This window comes from Ailuropoda melanoleuca, chromosome 17, assembly GCF_002007445.2.
Source record: "Ailuropoda melanoleuca isolate Jingjing chromosome 17, ASM200744v2, whole genome shotgun sequence".
In the NCBI taxonomy this organism is placed as follows: Eukaryota; Metazoa; Chordata; class Mammalia; order Carnivora; family Ursidae; genus Ailuropoda; species Ailuropoda melanoleuca.
Genome location: NC_048234.1, coordinates 13,862,814 through 13,881,806, shown reverse-complemented (window position 1 = coordinate 13,881,806; position 18,993 = coordinate 13,862,814). Strand labels below are relative to the sequence as shown.

General features: G+C 49.9%; 1 protein-coding gene across 4 annotated transcripts in view; it reads left to right on the top strand.

The window, feature by feature from the left end:
- IPPK (inositol-pentakisphosphate 2-kinase) overlaps positions 1 to 18,993 on the top strand; it is a 41,978-nt gene that overhangs the window by 15,978 nt on the left and 7,007 nt on the right. Inside the window, exons 7-13 of one of the 4 annotated variants that reach the window (XM_019808410.2) lie at positions 5,058 to 5,116; positions 5,467 to 5,539; positions 8,578 to 8,857; positions 10,545 to 10,695; positions 11,270 to 11,372; positions 13,966 to 14,027; positions 14,999 to 15,149. In XM_019808410.2, the coding sequence (XP_019663969.1) occupies positions 5,058 to 5,116; positions 5,467 to 5,539; positions 8,578 to 8,857; positions 10,545 to 10,695; positions 11,270 to 11,372; positions 13,966 to 14,027; positions 14,999 to 15,149 (879 nt within the window). The remainder of the gene's footprint in view (positions 1 to 5,057; positions 5,117 to 5,466; positions 5,540 to 8,577; positions 8,858 to 10,544; positions 10,696 to 11,269; positions 11,373 to 13,965; positions 14,028 to 14,998; positions 15,150 to 18,993) is intronic. The other 3 variants (XM_019808413.2, XM_034647378.1, XM_002927691.4) reach the window with 3 other exon arrangements.

Genomic DNA, 18,993 nt, shown 5'->3' with positions numbered 1-18,993 from the left:
AGCGGAGAAGCCTGATGTGGGGCTCGATCCCGGAACGCCGGGATCACGCCCTGAGCCGAAGGCAGACGCTTAACCGCTGTGCCACCCAGGCACCCCAACACATTTTTGATCCATTTATCCAGTGACAGACGCTGGGTTGCTTCTGTCTTTTGGCTTTTATGAATAATTCTCCTGTGAACACGGGTGCGCAGGTGTCTGAGATTCCGCTTTCAGTTCTCCTGACTGTAAACCCAGAAGTAGGTTGTTGGTCATATGGTAACTGTTGTTCATTATCAGGAACCACCATACTGTTTTCCACAGCACCTGTGCCATTTCACGTTACTTCCCGGGACGTAAAAGTCCCACTTGCCCACACCCTTACCAACACTTGCTAGTTTGTTTTCTAACGGGTGTGAGGTGAGAAATGCAGTTGTTTTTTTGTACATTGATATCCTGTCACCCTTGATGAACCTGTTTATTTGCTGTATTTTTTTGTTTTTTTTTGGTTGTGGTAGTTTTTTAGGATTTTCTGTATACATGATCAGATCACTTGCAAATAGGGATAATTTTACTTTGTTCTTTCCCATCTGGGTGTCCTTTGTTTTTCTTCCCTAACTGCTCTGGTTAGAACTTGCAGTACAGGGATGCCTGGGTGGCTCAGTCCCTTAAGTGTCTGCCTTCAGCTCAGGTCGTGATCCCAGGGTCCTGGGATTGAGTCCTGCATCAGGCTCCTTGCTTAGCAGGGAGCCTGCTTCTCCCTCTGCCTGCTGCCCCGCTGCTTGGGCTCGCTCGCTCACTGACAAATAAAGCCTTAAAAAAAACACAAAAAACTTGCAGTACAATATTGCATAGAAGCAAGAGTGGACACCCTTATCTTGTTCCTGATCTTAGGCGGAAGTTTTCAGTTTTTCATCACAGAGTGTAATGTCACCATGAGCTGGTCATAGATGTTCTTTTTGAGTTTTTTGTTTTTCTTTTTTTTTTTTTTTTTAAATATTATTTATTTATTCGACAGAGATAGAGACAGCCAGCGAGAGAGGGAACACAAGCAGGGGGAGTGGGAGAGGAAGAAGCAGGCTCATAGCCGAAGAGCCTGATGTGGGGCTCGATCCCATAACGCCGAGATCACGCCCTGAGCCGAAGGCAGACGCTTAACCGCTGTGCCACCCAGGCGCCCCAGTTTTTTGTTTTTCTTAATCATGAAAGACTATTAGATTTTATCCTATATCTATGGAGATGGTCATGAGGTGCTTTCCTGTCTATCAGTGTGGTCATTACATTGATTTTCATATGTTGAACCACGCTTGTATTTCTGGGATAAATCCCACTTTATTATAGGTGTATAATCCCTTAAATATGCTGCTAAATGTGGTTAGTTTTTATTGTCTTTATTGAAGGTTTTTTCTTAAGACATAACTGGCCTGCAGTATTCTTTTCTAGTGATGTTTTGTTTGGTTTTGGTACCAGGGTAATAACTGGCTTCGTAGAGTAAGTTAGGAAGTGTTTCCTTCTCTCCCCTCTAATTTTTTGGAAGAGCTTGAGTATTGGTTCTTCTTTAATCATTTGGTAGAATTACCTGGTGAAGTCATCTGGTCCTGGGGTTTCCTTTGTGGGAAGATTTTTGATTACTGATTCAGTCTTTTATTATTATTCTGTTCGGATTTTCTGTTTGTTCCTGACTCAGTTTTGGTAGTTGCGTGTTTCTAAGAATTTACGCATTTTGTCTAATTTGTTGGTTCATAATATTCCTCTAAAATTCTTTTTTATTTCTGCAAGGTTGGTAGTAACATCCTTTCTTTCTTTTCTTTTTTTAGTCATTTTTCTTGATCTAGCCAAAGGATTGTAATAATTGTTGATCTTTTCAGAGAAACAACTTATGGTTTTGTTCTTCATTTTTCTCTCTGTGCCTCATTTCATCTGTTTCTGCATTAATCTTTACTATTTCCTTCCCTCTGTCTGCATTGGATTTAGGGTGCCTTACCTTTCTAGTTTGTTAGTGTATAAACACAGGTTATTGACTTGAGGTTTTTCTTCTTTTTTATATAGGTGTTTATAAGTATAAATTTCCATGTAATCTCTGTTCTCTCTGCCTGCCATAAATTTTGGTATGTTGTATTTTCATTCTGTCTCAGTTTTCTGATTTCCCTGTTGATTTCTTCTTTGACTCATTGATGATTGGGAATGTGTTTATATTTCTCATATTTGTGAGTTTCTCTCTCTCTTTTTTTTTTTGCTATTGATTTCTAATTTCATTTCACTGAGTTTGGAGAATATTTGCATGACTTCATGTCTCCTTGAGAATGTTCCACGTTTGCTTGATCAGAACGTGCGTTCCGCTCTTGTTGGGTGGAGGGTCTATAGATGTTTGTTAGGTCTGGTTGGTTTAGAGTGTGGTTCAAGTCTTTTGTTGTTAATATTCTGCCTAGTCACTCATTAATTTAACCTCTTAAGCTAAACAGTCTAGCTCAGTTAATACGAGTTTAATTCGCTGGTGTACAAATCTCTGCTCCTTGTAGCTTTGTTGACTTCCCCTTCACAAATTAATCTTTATACACAGTATGCTTGTCAATACAGATGCTTGACGACTGCCTTATGCCATGTGGAGGACAGTCTGTCTCTAAAGGGGATGGGATCAAAAAATTACAGAGTATGTTTATATTGTCTTTTATGTTTATCTACCTGCGTAGTTCCTTTACTGCTGTGCTCTTTATTTCTTCACGTGGATTCCAGTTACTGTCTAGGGCCATTTCATTTCAGCCTGAAGGGTTCCCTTTAGTATTTCTTGTAGGGCAGGTTAGCTAACAACAATTTTTTTTAAGTTATTGTTTATCCGGCAGTGTCTTAATCACTCCTTCATTTTAAAGGGTAGTTTTATAGATGAAAAACTCTTGGTTGACAGTTTTTCAGCACTGAGATTTTCCTGAATGCCTGCAACCAGTAAGTATTTGCTGAGGGGCTCCGTGTGCACACTAACAAACTAGAAAGGTAAGGCACCCTAAATCCAATGCAGACACTCAGCATGGCAGTTGCAACTCTGCTTAGTCTGCACTTCCTCAGAACCTCAGAGCAGCAGGAGGTGGGGGCCTTTTAAGGTCTTTCCAGAGCCTTGTAGGTGCCCAGGTTATGCTGGAGCTTTCCAAAGCCCTGTGTATATCTCATTCCTCAGCTTTTTCTTTTTTAGCTTTAGGTTAGCCTAATTGTTTGCCACAACTTTTCTTTTTTTTTTTTTAAAGATTTTATTTATTTATTTGACAGAGAGATAGCCAGCGAGAGAGGGAACACAAGCAGGGGGAGTGGGAGAGGAAGAAGTAGGCTCCCAGTGGAGGAGCCTGATGGTGGGGCTCGATCCCAGAACTCTGGGATCACGCCCTGAGCCAAAGGCAGACGCTTAACCGCTGTGCCACCCAGGCGCCCCTTGCCACAACTTTTCTGTTACCGAATTGTTATCCACTCTCTCAGGTATCCATGAAGTTGAACAGTGGCCTCTGCTAGTTTTCACAAATGCCTCTTGGGAAAATGCCCCTTTTGCACTTGGTGAGCTCTGAGTCGGGTAACGAAGGTGGGAAATCAAGGGATAGGTCACATAATGACCATTCTTTGGGAATGAAGGTTTGGAGAAACTGCTGCCTGGTTCAGCCCCTCTGGAGGCTGCCAGGCTTCTGTTTTCACCAGGATTAGGGTTGTTGGTTTTTAAGGTTTCCCTGGAGCTAGAGAGAGGGGTGGGAATAGAGCATTACAAATGCCACAAAGCTCACTGTTCCTAGAGTTGGCCATTTTTCTTGAGTAAATGCTTCCCAGATTGTTGCAAGCCTTTGGTTAATTTTCAGAATTCTGAAAGTTTTGATTCTGACGGTTTGCCGGTCTTCTCATTGCCCTCATGGAGAGAATTTCCAGAGGTCTTTACTCCACTTTTGCTGACTCACCCCATCTTTTCTTTGTGCTGTTAAGACTTTCTAGGCTGTTAGGGAAAAGAAGGTGTGTGAGCCGTTCCCTTTAGGAGAAGGTCTTCATTGTCACCATTCATTTGATGGATTTTTTAAGAACTGGTTTTTACTATGCAGCAGTACCTGCTGATTTAACTGATAGAATACGGACTGTCGCCGAGGGAGCCCGTGTTGTCCGGTGGCACGCCCTCGCAGACTGCTGTCTGTGCCGCACAGACACACGTTACCCGAGTGGGAATGCGATGGTGCCTTGGCCACATGTATTCTGGCGTGTGCTTACATGTGCGTGTACACATACACTTTTATAAAGCAAATACGATCTCACCGTAAGTAGTTGCTCTGCTGATTGCTGTCTTCACTTAAGTAATCTTTGAGGATTGCTTGTTGTGTACCCTTACAGGCTTTTTCAACGTGTATTTGGATATATGCACATATGGAGGCACCCTTTTTTTTTTTAAGCAAAGTAACATCATTTCCACTTACACAACTTGCTTTTTTCCTTGAATAAATGTTGGTGATTTTTCATTTTGCCTCTTTCTGTAAGTAGCCGGATATCATTTATCCGTTCCTTCATTAGCATGTGGCCCATGAGAGCAGATGCCCCGTGAAGTTGTTTCCAGACCTCACTATTACAGTAAGGCTGCAGTGAACATCCTTGACCTCATGACTCCTCATAGATTTGCCAAGTCAGGGAATACCCATGTTTAAAATTGGATGGAAACCAGCAAGTTGATTTTCAGAAGGTTGTGCCAATTTATCTTCTCCCCCAAAACATGAAATTACTTGTTAGGCACACCCTCCTCTTCCTGAATATTACAATTGTAAAGATTTGTTTATCTGATTACCAGTTTAGCTGTGTCATTTTGTGAGACCATGTGCTGCTGGCTGCAGAAAGAGGCAGCTTTCGCTGTGTCATTTTGAAAAGGTCCTAGCTGCCAGCTTCTCTGCTCGTGTGGAGGGCTGGCAGCCCCCTGAGGCTCAGAGGAGGGCTGAGGGCTCCAGGGGTTGGAGTCAAGCCCCGGCCCCCACTAGTGGTGATGTGCCCCTGGAGGTGCTGCCCTTGTCATCTCAGGGGAGCATTGGCCACGTGCTGCCCTCGCCGGTCATTTACAGCACTTGGTGCTTTCTTAACAGGTGGCAACCGGAAAGTGGAAGCAGATAAGTAAATACTGTCCCCTCGACCTCTACTCAGGGTAAGAGGGTACTTCTCCTTTGTCCTTAGTGCTGCCTTTCGTGGGGGTGGGGGTGCGGGGGGAAGGAGGCCACTCACCGGCTGGTAGTCAGGGTCCTGGGCAGAGCCCAGGGTTCTTGCCTGGGGTCAGCTCAGCTGTGGGAGGCAGTGGCCGGGGAGCAGAGGGGGGTTGGGGGCAGTGATGGGGGTCCTCCCTGAGAAAGGCTGGGGGCCTATGGCTCCTTAGCCCCCAGAGTCCGAAGCCTCCAAGCAGCTCTCACAGGCACATCCGCTGAGTCCGGTCCCCTGAGCCACAGGCGGGTGAAAGCAAAGACTGCTTGTCATTCTATCGATAGTGTCTTTTCCTTTTAGAAATAAGCAGAGAATGCACTTTGCCTTGAAGAGCTTGTTACAGGAAGCTCAGAATAACTTAAAAATATTTAAGGTAAGAGTTGCTTCTCTTTCGTGGCACTTCTGTGGAGGGGCCAGTGGGTGTCCCCACTGGGCTGGGTGAACCCCTGGAACTTCGGTCCTGGCAGATGAGGGTGCCTGGGCTGGGGCTGCCTTGGCACAAAATCCTTTGGTCCTTTTTCCAAGCCTCGTTCCACAGGCGTGGCATCCTTTGACCCCTAGAGTGTGGGACGTTAGCTCCTGGACCACTGGGTGGCCTTGGCTCCCTGGATGCACACAGCCTGCTTCTGGTTCTGGGACAGGATGGCCTCGACTCCATCGGGCTGTTTCCCAGGGGCCCTTCTGTGCGTCTCTGAGAGAGCGGCCACACTTGCGCCTTTGTTCGTGGTTGATGTAGGGAATGTGTAATTCCCAGATCTTGTCAGCGAGCGAATTCTCAGGGTCCCGTGGCTCTCATCATGCTGTCCTGGCCGGGGAGGGGCGGGGTCCTGCACAGGGAGCGTTCGCCATCGGCTCCGGCACCTTTCGCTCCTTCTCTGCCACCTGCCGGCCCCCTGACCTGGCTTCCTGAGACCCTGTGGTTGCCTGCTGGCAGGAGGCAGGGTCTCCACAGAGGAGAGGCGGTGAGGGGAAGGGGGCGGGGAGCAGGGCTGGCCCAGAGCTGGAGGAGGGCTCAGTGTGGCCTGTGCTGGAACGTGTCCGCTTGGATCTCCCTGGCCATCTCCTTTTCCTGTCACCACTGCCCCTGCCCCAGGTGCGTCCCCTTAGACGTTTCGTGTCAGGGACAGTCTGCAGCGCGGTCCAGGCCTGCGAGCACTGCATCTGCGTGGAGAAGCAGGGCTGTCGTATGCTCCGGCCGGACGCCGCTGCTCTGCACACGGTGTCGCTCAGAGCGAGCCGGGGACGGTGGGCAGGGAGCCTCTTCTTGACTTGCTTTCCCCATCTGGCTGAAATCTGGTCAGAGTGAATGGACTTGAGCCTGTCTGCCTCCACCTCCCCAAATCTAGAAAAAGGGCTTCTTTCTCAGTCTGTTTTTATTTTTAATTGTTATAAAGACTGTAGGGATTTTATATTTAAACCCTAAGGACACATTCTCTTTCATCCGGGGGTTGGTTTGGAACTTCAGTGAGGCGGGCGGCTTGCCCGGCGGATCCTTTGCTGACTGTCTGCTCTGGGGCCGGGGCCTGGAGCCGGGATGAAGAGAAGTGACCCAGGAGGGCTTTTCGAAACACCGTCTGGAGCGACAGAGCGCGTTTCTGCGCTTGCCGTTGCTGCTCGAGCGGGGCTTTGGTTCCCAAGGTCAGGTGCGGGCTGTTTCCCGGGCCGTGGCTGGTGCCGCCACCATCCGCCGTGGGAGCCTCTTCCCTGTGTGCCCGAGTGTTCCGCACACACTCCACAGCTGTGGCTGTGTCCACCCCAACACTGGACACTTGTGGGGGACATGGCGCCTTGTCATGGAGCCTGGGACAGTGGCACTCTGCTGATGTCACATTCATCTGTACTTGTGCGGATTTTAGCCACGGGGGAGAAGAGGCTTCTGCTGCCCAGCGGTCACTCAGTGGCTCACAGGCCTGGAGGAGGGCAGTTTCATGGGCCGCGGCGGCTCCTGCACAGACCACAGGCCCAGCCCTGGCCTCGTCTCTTGGTGGCAGCCCAGTGCCCGGTTTTGCTTAGTGCTTCGCCTTGGTCTCCTTCCCTACCAGGAGCTCCTGCTTGCCCTTTGCCTTGCATACCTTCTTCCTGCTGTAAGGCCATCTCAAGGGTCAGTTGTCTCACGATGGCTTCCCTGGGTCCCGTGGCCAGCAGTGACCTCAGTTGTGTGCCTCTTGCTCCGACACGTGACAGGAGACACCCCGGGAGGTGTCATGCACACTCCCGCATCCCAGGACCTGGATGAGGGATGAATGCCCAGTCCACACCTCGTGGGCTGAATTGATTCTCATGTGCCACCTGGGGACAGGACAGTGACAGTCCTCCTCTGTGTTATCCACCTCTGCATAACATCCACACACTGGCTCTCACGGTTTCTGTGGCCTGGAATTGAGCAGCATAGCTGGCTCTGGGTCCCTCTTGGGGTTGTGTTCTCTGTGACATCTTGACTGGGGCCTGAGGCCGGGCTTCCAGGATTGTGTCCTTAATGGCGTGGGCAAGACGCCCTGGTTCCTTGCAGAGGGAGGTGGGGGGTGCTCCAGGGGCTGCTCAGCATGGCCACGTGGCTTGAGAAGAGGCGTGAGAGGGAAGCCAAAGCATCTTTCATAATGTGGTCTTGCCAGCGATGTGCTGTTGCTCCTGCTTCCCGGGGGTGGGGGGGGTTACAGGATGTGTGTGTCAGGGGACCACTGGGGACTGTCTGGAGGCTGCTGACCACACCATCTCTCAGATGAGGGAACCAGGGGACAAGGAGTCGGTCACTCCCCTGTGGTTGGGTACTGCTTAGGCGTGCGGGGATCAGGGTCCTTCGGGTCACAGTGTCAGCCCACTGGGCGGCCCTGCTCGCAGCCCTGGGGATGTTGGTGCCATGGGAGTGTCTTTGCTGGACATGGTTTTAAAAGGCAGGATGGCCTTGGGGATGAAACGGTCCACGCTGGTGACACGGGCAGTCTTGCGTGCCCTGGCAGGAAGTGTGGCCCAGCCTGTTGCAGGGGACAGAGGTCCCCAAGATGCAGGTGGCCCACAGACATCCACACTGGCCAAGAAGTTTGCCTGCTCAGGGTCAGACTGACACTGTGTCCCTCAGGAGAACGGGTGTCACATGGCTTCTCGGATAACAGGCTGGGGTTTTGGGGGGTTTGGGGCTTTGGGCTGCGTTTGCCTGAGGCTTTGTGTTTTAGGCCAGGACCGGTCTTTGGTTTTTGAGAACATTTGTTCTATTCCATGTCTAGTGGGATTTGCCTCTTGGCTAGTGACACGGTGTGTGGGGTGCATTTCCTTGGGGGGCTGCGGTGTTCAGGGGCCCCAGACGGAGACAAATGTCGGGTGTCAAGTGCTTCTGCCTGCTCAGTGGGCGGAGACAAAGGTGTTCTGCCCCCAGCCCGTGGAGCTGACGTTTCCCTGTCTCCCCCCCGCCTGAAGAACGGTGAGCTGATCTACGGCTGCACAGATGCCCGCAGCCCTGTGGCCGACTGGAACGAGCTCGCACACCACCTGAAGCCTTTCTTCTTCCCTTCCAATGGCCTGGCCGGCGGGCCCCACTGCACAAGGGCTGTGATCCGGGAGCTGGTGCGTGTCATCACGCGGGTGCTGCTGAGTGGCTCGGACAAGGGCCGGGCGGGTGCCCTGAGGCGGGGGCCTGGGCCCCGGGGCCCTCGTGTCTGTGAAGCCAGCCCTTTCGGCAGGAGCCTGCGACGCCAAGGTAGGCCACGTGGGGGGCGGGGGCGGGGGCAGAGTGGCGTGACCTGCCAGGGTCCTGCCTGGCCTCACGGAGCTCTTGCGGGAGCAGCCCGGGCCTTGTCCGGGCTCCCCACAGCTGGCCTCCCTGCCTCCTAGCCCTGCTGGGGAGACTCCCTGCCTCACCTTTTGTAGGGTTTTCCTCTAAAACACCGCCCCCCACGTCTGTGCGTCCTCCGTAGTTTGCTGAGCGCTTTCCCTGTGCCTCTGTCTCGTCGGCATGGCCACCCTGTGGGGTAGTTTCTCCCCGGCAGGTGGATAGCTGAGGCTCGGAAGGCTGGAGTCCCACAGCTCTGGGCCCTTTGAGGTGGGGTGGCTCCCGCACCTCCCGTTTGCCAGTGGGCTGGCTGTGACTCAGTGGGTGTCCCCGCTTTGAGGCAGCCTGGCGGCGGCAGGTTTGGGTTTTTGCCTTGTGTGTTCCCAGGCTTCTCGATTGTCCCTTGGCTGTCTGCTGGTGGGCTCCACGCCACACGCAGGCCTCTGCCATGTGGGGCTGACGAGAAGGACCCAGATCATGCCTGTTTTGGGCTGAAGGGCCTGTGGTCCCTTGCGGCCGCCGCAGGGTGCTATGCGGGAGGACCTCGGCCCTGCTTCTGCATGGCTCCTAGTGCTGCTGTGTTTGCCGAGTGGCTCCCCGGGCACGACAGATCACCCATCGTCTGCCCCTCATGCCAAATTTTTCTTAGCACAAATGAATTTTGAGTCTTTTTTCTTGAAAAAGTGATACCTGATCATTTCAGAAAATTGTGGTAGAATTATGCCCATGTTGGGGCCCTTAAGTAGATGACAGAATGTGTCTGGAAGGACACAGATGGGTGCTGAGCGCCACTGGCATCTGGGACTTTTCTTCCAGGCCTTCCCTGGACACACAGGCTGACATAAGTGTGACCCACGGGATGTGCAATCTAGGACGACAAATCGTGTTCCACACGCTACTTTGTAATCTGGTATTTTTGCCTAAGAACCAAATGTGTATCAGCAGTTGTATTTTTTGAATTTCTGTTGACCGTGAGGTAGGTATTCCACTGTTCGCACAGCCTGTAATTTCAGCAGATCCCCCCAGCCGGGTCTGTGTGTTTCCACCGTCTCATGTGGCTGAGCGTGTCCTGCCAGCAGGTGGGAGGTCAGAGGTCAGAGTGTCCGTACTGCGCACGGCTACCCCCTTCAAGGGTGAGAGATGGGCCGGGTCCCTGTCTTCCCAGTCTGCACAGCGCCTGGCGCACGGCCGGGACCCATGGATGCTTGTGTCTGGAATGGACTTTGTGCCCACGCTGACTCTGTGATGACCGCTCCCTGCTGCGGGTTTATCAGCGGCAGCTTTGACTGCTGTCCTGTGCGGCCACCCACCCGTCAGCATGGGCTGTGGCTCTGGGCTCCGCAGTCTCACAGATTCGGGGACATCAGTGTGGTCATTTTAAATGTTTGTGCCTGGCTAATTCAGAGCGAGAGCCGTGTCTGCACGGAGGTCTGGGCTGTTGTGAGGAGCTAAGGGCCTTTGAGAGGGAGCAGCACAGAGTGAGACGTGGGTCCCCTGCCTGTCTTTGGCGCCTGGCCCTGTGCCCCAGCAGCTCCGTGAGGCAGGGTGTGGCCCGTGCCCAGGCTTTCTTCAGTCCTTGACAGTAAACCTCTTGTTTTCCTGATGTTCTTGGTAGGAAAAAACAGCCCGGAGTGCTCGGGGTTACCGAAGGGCTGTCTTCTGTACAAAACCCTCCAGGTGCAGATGTTGGACCTGCTGGACATCGAAGGCCTCTACCCTCTGTACCGGCGGGTTGAGCGGTACCTGGAGGAGTTTCCTGAGGAGAGGTGAGGCCCAGGCCTTTGGCCCCCCTGCCCCTACTAGGCGGAGTGGGCCCAGAGTATTCCTGAGGGCAAGACGGGGCTGGGGGAAGGGGGTCACCCCAGCGGGAGGACTACCCACCCAGCCGCAGCCACTCCCAGGCCCTCTGTGAAGGAGGAGTGGGGCTGGCTGGCTGGTGGCCCCCCGTCCTGTGTTGGCTGAGCCTGCAGGGGGCAGTGCAGCTCCACAGCTGGCCGGCCGCTCCCGCCCCACCGCCAGCCCTGCCAGGACGGAGGTCTCTGGGGTCTCCGCCGCAGGCTTGTGGCCAGGTTGACCTGGACTCCTCCATCCCCTCTCCGCTCACCAGCGTTTCTGGCCTGGATGCCATTTGTCATAAACAGGAGGCAGCCCAGGCTCCCTGGCTCTGCTCTTACACTTAGCTTCGTCTAAAATTGCTTCTTCAGAACAAAGCTTAGTGTTAGGAAGAGGTGGATCTTTGAGATGTTTAAAGGCGGATGTGTGACTGTTAAGAGTTTAACAGTCTAAAAACCGTTTCCAGGCAGCTTTGCCATCCTGTTTTTTTTGTGCTTTCTCTTTCAGAAAAACGTTGCAAATAGACGGGCCTTATGATGAAGCGTTTTACCAGAAGCTGCTTGATCTTTCCACTGAGGACGATGGGACAGTGGCCTTTGCACTGACAAAGGTGGGCAGACCCTTCTGGAAACACTCTGTGGTCTGTAGGCTCTTAACACTAACTTGGGGCTTTCCATAAGACATGTCATTTTTCATTACCTGTCCCTCGGGCTTAAAGCAGAAAAATTGGGGCGTTAAAAAAAAATGGCTGTTTTCCTCAGGTGGCCCAGGCAGGTGGTGACCCGGAACCTTAGCTTAATCCTCCCTGGACCCGGCCGTCTCTCACCTGTGTGCTGGGGGCCAGGACTCAGGGCTGCCGCTCTGCACTTGCCTCTCAGCAGCTGTCCCTCCCCCTGTGGCCCTCGCTGGGGGCCCGACCCTGCCCGTGGCTGTGTGTGGGAGGCTCCCCCAGGCCTAGTCCTCCTTTGAGGGAATTCAGAGGCTCACTGGACTTGGATAGCAAAAAGACAACATCTTTCACTAATCTCTGACTGAAATTCAGCGTTTCCTCCATCATGAATGTGGCAACAACCACTGTCGGGTCAGCAGGACCCCTGACTTTGCCACTGAGAGAACCAGACCTGTTCGTTTCTCATGGTAGTGGCTACAGACACCTCACGTTACCTTTAGTCGTCACTCCTGAGGTTTTGTGGTGCGGGACTGTGTCACACATTGTTTTAAAAAATACTCTGGTATTTGATATAGTCATCCTGCTGTTTATCTCCTGCATTTAAAAAATCTTATCCTGAGAGAGATCCATAGGCTTCACTGCGCTTTCAGTTTTGCTGAACGCTAACACGGTGAGGGAGCCTCTAGCGGGAATGAGGGGCAGAGGGGGGCGTATGGCCGAGCGGCCGTCTCTGTGTGCAGGCTGGCAGCTGCCCCGGAGCCCTCGGCTCACCTCTCCGGGTCCCCACCTTGAGTCTGATCCCCACTAGGCTTTGGCTGCCCCCTCTCCTACAGCTGGCACAGTGTCGAAGAGGATGGGGGAGGTCGTGGGGAATGCTCTGAGGCGCTCGGGGTGGGGAGAGATCCGAACGTGCAGTCTTTGCACCAGAATCTCCCGTGTTGTCTACAGCTTGGGTGCGCCGAGTTAGGGTTAGGTGACGGCGCTGCTGTTCGCAAGAGAAGCACTAGAAGGGTGTTGTGTTGTGGTTTGTTTTGTTTTTATTTTATTTTTTATTTTTTTAAGATTTTATGTATTTATTCGACAGAGAGACAGCCAGCGGGAGAGGGAACACAAGCAGGGGGAGTGGGAGAGGAAGAAGCAGGCTCCCAGCAGAGGAGCCTGATGTGGGGCTCGATCCCAGAACGCCGGGATCACGCCCTGAGCCGAAGGCAGACGCTTAACCACTGTGCCACCCAGGCGCCCCATGTTTTGTTTTGTTTTTATTTTTTATTTTTTATTTTTTATTTATTTATTTTTTTTTTTAAAGATTTTATTTATTTATTCGACAGAGATAGAGACAGCCAGCGGGAGAGGGAACACAAGCAGGGGGAGTGGGAGAGGAAGAAGCAGGCTCATAGCAGAGGAGCCTGATGTGGGGCTCGATCCCATAACGCTGGGATCACGCCCTGAGCCGAAGGCAGACGCCCAACCGCTGTGCCACCCAGGCGCCCCTTGTTTTGTTTTTAAATACGCTTCTCTGTTTTTCAAAATTGCTACCGGATAAACATAGATTACTTTTCTAATTCGGTTTTTAACGTCATATGTAAACATAATCTTATGGTAAGAGACTCAGGCAGTCACTCCACCTACCAGAATGGCGAAGCTGGCACCACATGGCCCAGTGCTGGGATGGTGCTGGCTGCTGGTGCAGAGAAGTGGGTCCCTCATCCGTGCTGGGGGCAGGTGGGAAGCCACTTGGGGAAGCAGTGGCGGCTTCTGTGCACGTCCCCTACAAGCTGGCCTCTCACGCCTGGGCATGTGTCACAGAGAAGGGAATGCTCTTGTTCACAAGCCCTGAGCGCTGGACACAAGCTAAGTGTCCACCAGCAGGTGGCCCCCGACAGGTTCCACTGGTGGCAGGGCTGAGCAACACATGACCTGGCTGAATCTCCAGGGAGCCGTGCAGGGTGACAGAACCAGTCCCAGAAGGTCACACACCAAGACTGTATGACATTCTTGAGATGAGAGTGCTGAGTGATGGCCGCGGTTTGGGGAGGTGGGAGGAAGGTGGGTGTGGCTGTAAAAGGTCAACGCGAGGTGTCCTTGGGATGGGTGTGCCCTGTATCTTACTGTGGTGGTGGCTGTGAGGACATACCCGTGACCGCACTCGTGCACATGCACACACACAGACTGCAATCAGGTCATGGCGTGTGTCCGTGTCACTGTATAGTTTTTGCAAGATGTTGTCCTTGGGGGAGGCTCGGTAAAGGGTTCTCAGGAGCTCCGCATTATTCCTGACACCTCCACGTGAACCTGCAGTTACTTCAGAAACAATCCGATGAGAAGGACTGAAGCAGTGAGTGCACCGTGTGCGGCCGTGTTTGTGCCCAGGCAGCCCACGTCCACGGTTAGCAGCGTGTCTTTCCAGACCCCCTCTCTCACACACACTGTCTGGGGACGCCCGCGCTACATGCACCGCTTGCCAGCACACGCGTAGCGGAATGCGGCCTGAGGTCTCTGTGTGGGACCGTAAGGGTCTGCCTCTCTGTTTTAGGGACTTAGGCTCTGCTGGTTGGAATCTGAAGAGGAAGGCTGTGAAGGGAAGTGCTGGAGCAGGTGAGAACATTCTGAGGCTACGGACTTAATTCTTTCAAGAACTTGCCGAGCCTCATACCTCTGAGGAAATGAGAGAGAAGGGACTGCTGCCTTTATTTCGAGGCTCAGGAAACCGCAGCCCGGAGAGACCCTCGCTCTCTGTTGTGTAGAATTCCACAGCAGGAGTCAACACGCTTGTTCTGGAAAGGGCCAGAGAGTAGATGCTTTAGACTTTGCAGACCAGCTGGCCTCTGTTACACCTGCTCGGCGGGCCCCTGTGGTTCAGCGTTAGCTATACGCAACCCTAAGGGAGGGCAGCAGTGTTCCGGTATTTATAAAACCAGGTGGTGAGCTGGATTTGGTCCCCGGCCTGTAGTTTCCCGACCTCTGTTTACTTGTCAGTGTTTCCCCCCCCCCCCAAGATTTTATTTATTTGAGAGAGCACGAGCGGAGGGGTGGGTGGGGACAGATGGACAAGGAGAAGCAGACCGAGCAGGGAGCCCGACACAGGGCTCTATCCCGGGATACCTGCGCCGAAGGCAGACACTCGTCTGACTGAGCCACACAGGCGCACCCAGCTTGTCAGTTTCTATATTCCATTTTTTGCTCTGTTGGTTCGGAAGTTGCACATTCTCTTTCTATCCCTGTAGTGGCTTGTCCAGTCTGACCGTGCACATTTGAAGTCTAATGTTAATCAGTGACTTCACCCCACCTGCCCTACTGCACAGACACACAAGTAACTGGGTCTGTTCCAGTCATTTCTCCCATCTCGCCCACCTTTCATGCAGCTGTTGTCTGGTATTCTCCTTGTTTTGTTCTTTTCTAAAATCGCAGTTCACAGTATCGCTTACCCATATCTTTGCCCAACGTTCTCGTATCTCTGATCTTTCCTGTTTCCTTTTTTTCTAAAATGGGCTTATTGAGATATAACTTACAGACCATACAAATTACCTGTTTAAATTGTATAACCCAGTGATTTTCATCAATTTCAGAACATTTGCATCACCTCTGAAAGAAATCCCACCCCCTTTTGCTGTCATCCCCTCTTCTCCCCGCCCGCCAGCCGAAGCAACCGTGAAGCCCCTGTCTCTGTGGATGTGCGTCCTGCAGACACTGCACCTGATCGCACTCATTCGGTTCCTGGTCAGTTACGGCTGGCCGCCTTCCCTCAGCATGTGCTCAGGGTTCATCTGCATGGTAGCATCATCACGTATCCACGCTTCATTCCTTTTTTTATATATTCTATAGATATGTTACATTTTATCCATTCGTTACTGATGGACATTTTGGCTGTGATGACTAATGCTGCTGTAAATATTTGTGTACAGATTGTTGTGTGCACGTTTTTACTTTTCTTGGGTATATACCTAGGAGTGGAATTGCTGGGTCAAATGGTAAGTTATGTTTAATTTGATCAGGATCTGACAGTTCTGGAGTGGCTGTCCATGTTACGTTCCCGCCAGCAGTGTGTACGGGTTCCAACCTCTCCATATTTTCAGTGACACTCGTTATTTATCGTCTTGAGTTTAGCCGTCCTGGTGGGTCTGAAGTGGTATCTTGTGACCTACATTTCCCAGAAGACAGCATGTTTTCGTGTGCTTGTTGCCTGTGTACCTTCTTTGGAGAAATATCTAGTCAGATCCTGTGCCCACTTTTAAATGATGTCATTTGTCTTGCTGAGCTATAAGAAGTCTGTGTATGGTGGGAAGTGGGCCCTTACCAGATAGGATATGTAAATAATTTTCTTTCATTCTAATTTTTTTTTTTTTTTTACTTTCTGAAAATGCCCTTTGATGAAAATTTTTGATTTTGATGAGGTTTAATTTATCCATTTTTTTCTTGTATTCATGCTTTTGGTGTCATATCTAAGAATCCATTACTAAATTCAAACTCATGACTATTTTCCTGTTTTCTTCCAAGAGTTTTATGGTTTTATCTCTTACACTTAGTTCTTTGAGCCATTCTGAGTTAATTATTGTATATGACTTGAGGTAGGGTTCCAGCTTCATTCTTTACATGTGGATGTCCAGTTGTCCCAGCCCCATTTGTTGAAAAGACTATTTTTTAAACCCCAGTGAATGGTCTTAGCATCCCTGTTCAGATCAGTGGATAGTAGACATATGGGTTTATTTCTGAATGCTCAATGGTGTTCCTTTGGTCTATATGTTTATATTTATACCAGTACCCTGTCTTGATTACTGTTGCTTTTTAGGAAGTTTTGAAATTGGTAAGTGTAAGTTGTCCAACTTCGCTATTCTTTTTTAAGATTGTTTTTGCTATTGGAGCCCATTGTGATTCCATATCAATCTCAGAATCAGCTTGCTAATTTCTACAAAGGACCAGCTGGGATTGTGGTGAATCTGTACAACAGTTTAGTTGGAATAGCCATCTTTACAGTCGTAAGTCTTTGTTTGTTAACATGGGATGCTTTTCTTTTTTCTTAATTTTTTTTTTTAAAGATTGTATTTATTTATTTGACAGAGGCAGTGAGAGAGGGAACACAAGCAGGGGGAGTGGGAGAGGAAGAAGCAGGCTCCCAGCAGAGGAGCCTGATGTGGGGCTCGATCCCAGAACGCCGGGATCACGCCCTGAGCCGAAGGCAGACGCTTAACGACTGAGCCACCCAGGCGCCCCCTTAAGTTTTTAAGCTTTTATTCTCAACCATTTGTGAGATACAGCACATACAGAAAAAGTACACAGAAAAAAATGTACAGCCCAGTAATTTGTCATAAAGCAAACTCTTGTGGAATTACCAGTTAGGTCTGGATGTAGAACCCTGGCAGCCAAACATAATTCCTGTCATTTCCCGGCCAGTTATTCCTCTTTCTTTTCTCCCCAGAATTAATTATTGTGCTGATTTATATTCCTATGGTTTGTTTTGCTTCGGAACTTTATATGTGGAATCCTGTCTTTTTTAAGAGAAAACAACTCTGTGGGTTCAGTCATGTTATTGCATGCATTTCCACACTTGGATTGCTTTATGGCCGTCCATTGAATAGATGTACCACATTTATCCATTTACTGTTGATAGACATTTGGGTTCTTCCCTGTTTTGGGCTGTTATGAATAAAGCTGTTGTAAACATTCTTATGCAGATCTCTTGTGAACATGTCACACATTGCTCTTGGATATATTCCCAGGAGTGGAATTTCTGGGCCAGAGATATGAGCATATTAGCTTTGGGAGATACTGCAAAACAGTTGCCTGCGTAAATTCCCTACCGCTGGCTAGAGTCGTTCCCACTGCCCCTCACCCTCTCACCCTCTCTACCATTTGGTTGTGGGTCTTTTAATTTTAGCCATGCTGGTGACTGTGTGGTGGCTTCTTGTGGTGATGAGATTAAGCACCTTTTCATATGTTTATAGGCCATCTGTGTTTTCTTTTGTGTAAAGTCTCTTGCCCAGTGTTTGTAGGATTGTCTTACTGATTTGAAGGAGTTCTTCATGTATTCTGGACTGAAGCCTGTTGTCAGATACATGTGCTGCTGCTGGTGTGTCCTCGGCTCTGTAGCTTGCTACTTTACTCTCTCAATGGAGTCCTTTTAAGAAAGGAAGTTCATAATTTTAAGATAGTTTAATTTACATCTTTTTCCTTTTTATTAAGAAGTCTTTATCTATTTTAGAAACCTTTATTGTTTTGCCTGTCACATTTGGTAGGTATGGCATGAGGTACGGTTTTATTTTATTTTCAAATGGAACTGTCCCAGAATCAGGAATTATCCTGATCACTAGAGAGTCAAAACAAGCCTTGATACCCCGTGGAGCTAATCCTTCTACCTTCTTCAATATTGTCTTTTTCCTTGGCTCTTCTTGACCTTTGCTTGTTGTACATAAATCTTAGAATCAGCTTGTTCAGTTCTACGAGGAAAAGCAATAACAAACCTGTTGGGATTTTGATTGGTTTGGCACTAAAATGACAATAGGAGTTGACAGGTATACAATACTGAGTCTTTCAACATGGGCATTTTCTATTATTTTAGGTGTTATTTAAAAACTAATAAAAACAGGGGTGCCTCGGGGTGCCTGGGTGGCTCAGTTGGTTAAGCCTCTGCCTTCAGCTCAGGTCATGATCCCTGGGTCCTGGGATTGAGCCCCACATCGGGCTCCCTGCTCAGTGGGGAGTCTGTTTCTCTCTCTTCCCCTGCCCCCTACCCTGCTTGTGCTTTCTCTCCCCCCTTTCTCTCTCCCAAATAAATAATAAATAAACTTTATTAAAAAAAAAAAAAACAAAACAGGGGCGCCTGGGTGGTTCAGTTGGTTAAGTATCTGCCATCGGCTTGGGACACGATCTCAGGGTCCTGGGATGGAGTCCCGCGTTGGGTTCCCTGCTCACCAGGGAGTCTGCCTCTTCCTCCCCCTCTGCCCCTCCCCACTGCTCGTGCAAGCATGCTGTCTCTCTCAAATAAATCTTAAAACTAATAAAAACATTTTAGGGTTTTCTTTAGAGGTCTTATATTTTATTAGATTTATTCCGAGATACTTGGTGGTTTTGGATATAAATGGTATCTTTTAAAATACTTCATTTCAGCAGCACCGGGGTGGCTCAGCTGGTTAAGTGTCTGACTCTTGGTTTGGGCTCAGGTCACGATCTCAGGGTCCTTGGGATGGAGACCCGCACTGGGCTCCCTGCTCAGCAGGGAGTCTGCTTGTCCCCATCCCTCTCCCTTGCCCCTCCTTGCATTTGTGCAAGTGCTCTGTCTCTCTCAAATAAAATAAATCTAAAAATTTTCATTTTAAAGTGTTTGTTGTGGATATATAGGAATGCAGTTGATTTTTCTATTTGACTTTTTATATGTCAACCTTGCTAAACTCAGATTCTATTTTTTTAAAGATTTCGTTTATTTATTTGAGAGAGAGAGCATGGGAAGGGCAGTGGGAGAGGGAGAAGCAGATTCTCCACCAAGTGGGAAGCCTGATGTGGGACCTGAGCCAAAGTCAGCCCCTTAACCAACTGAGCCACCCAGGTGCCCTAAACTCCTGATTCTAAC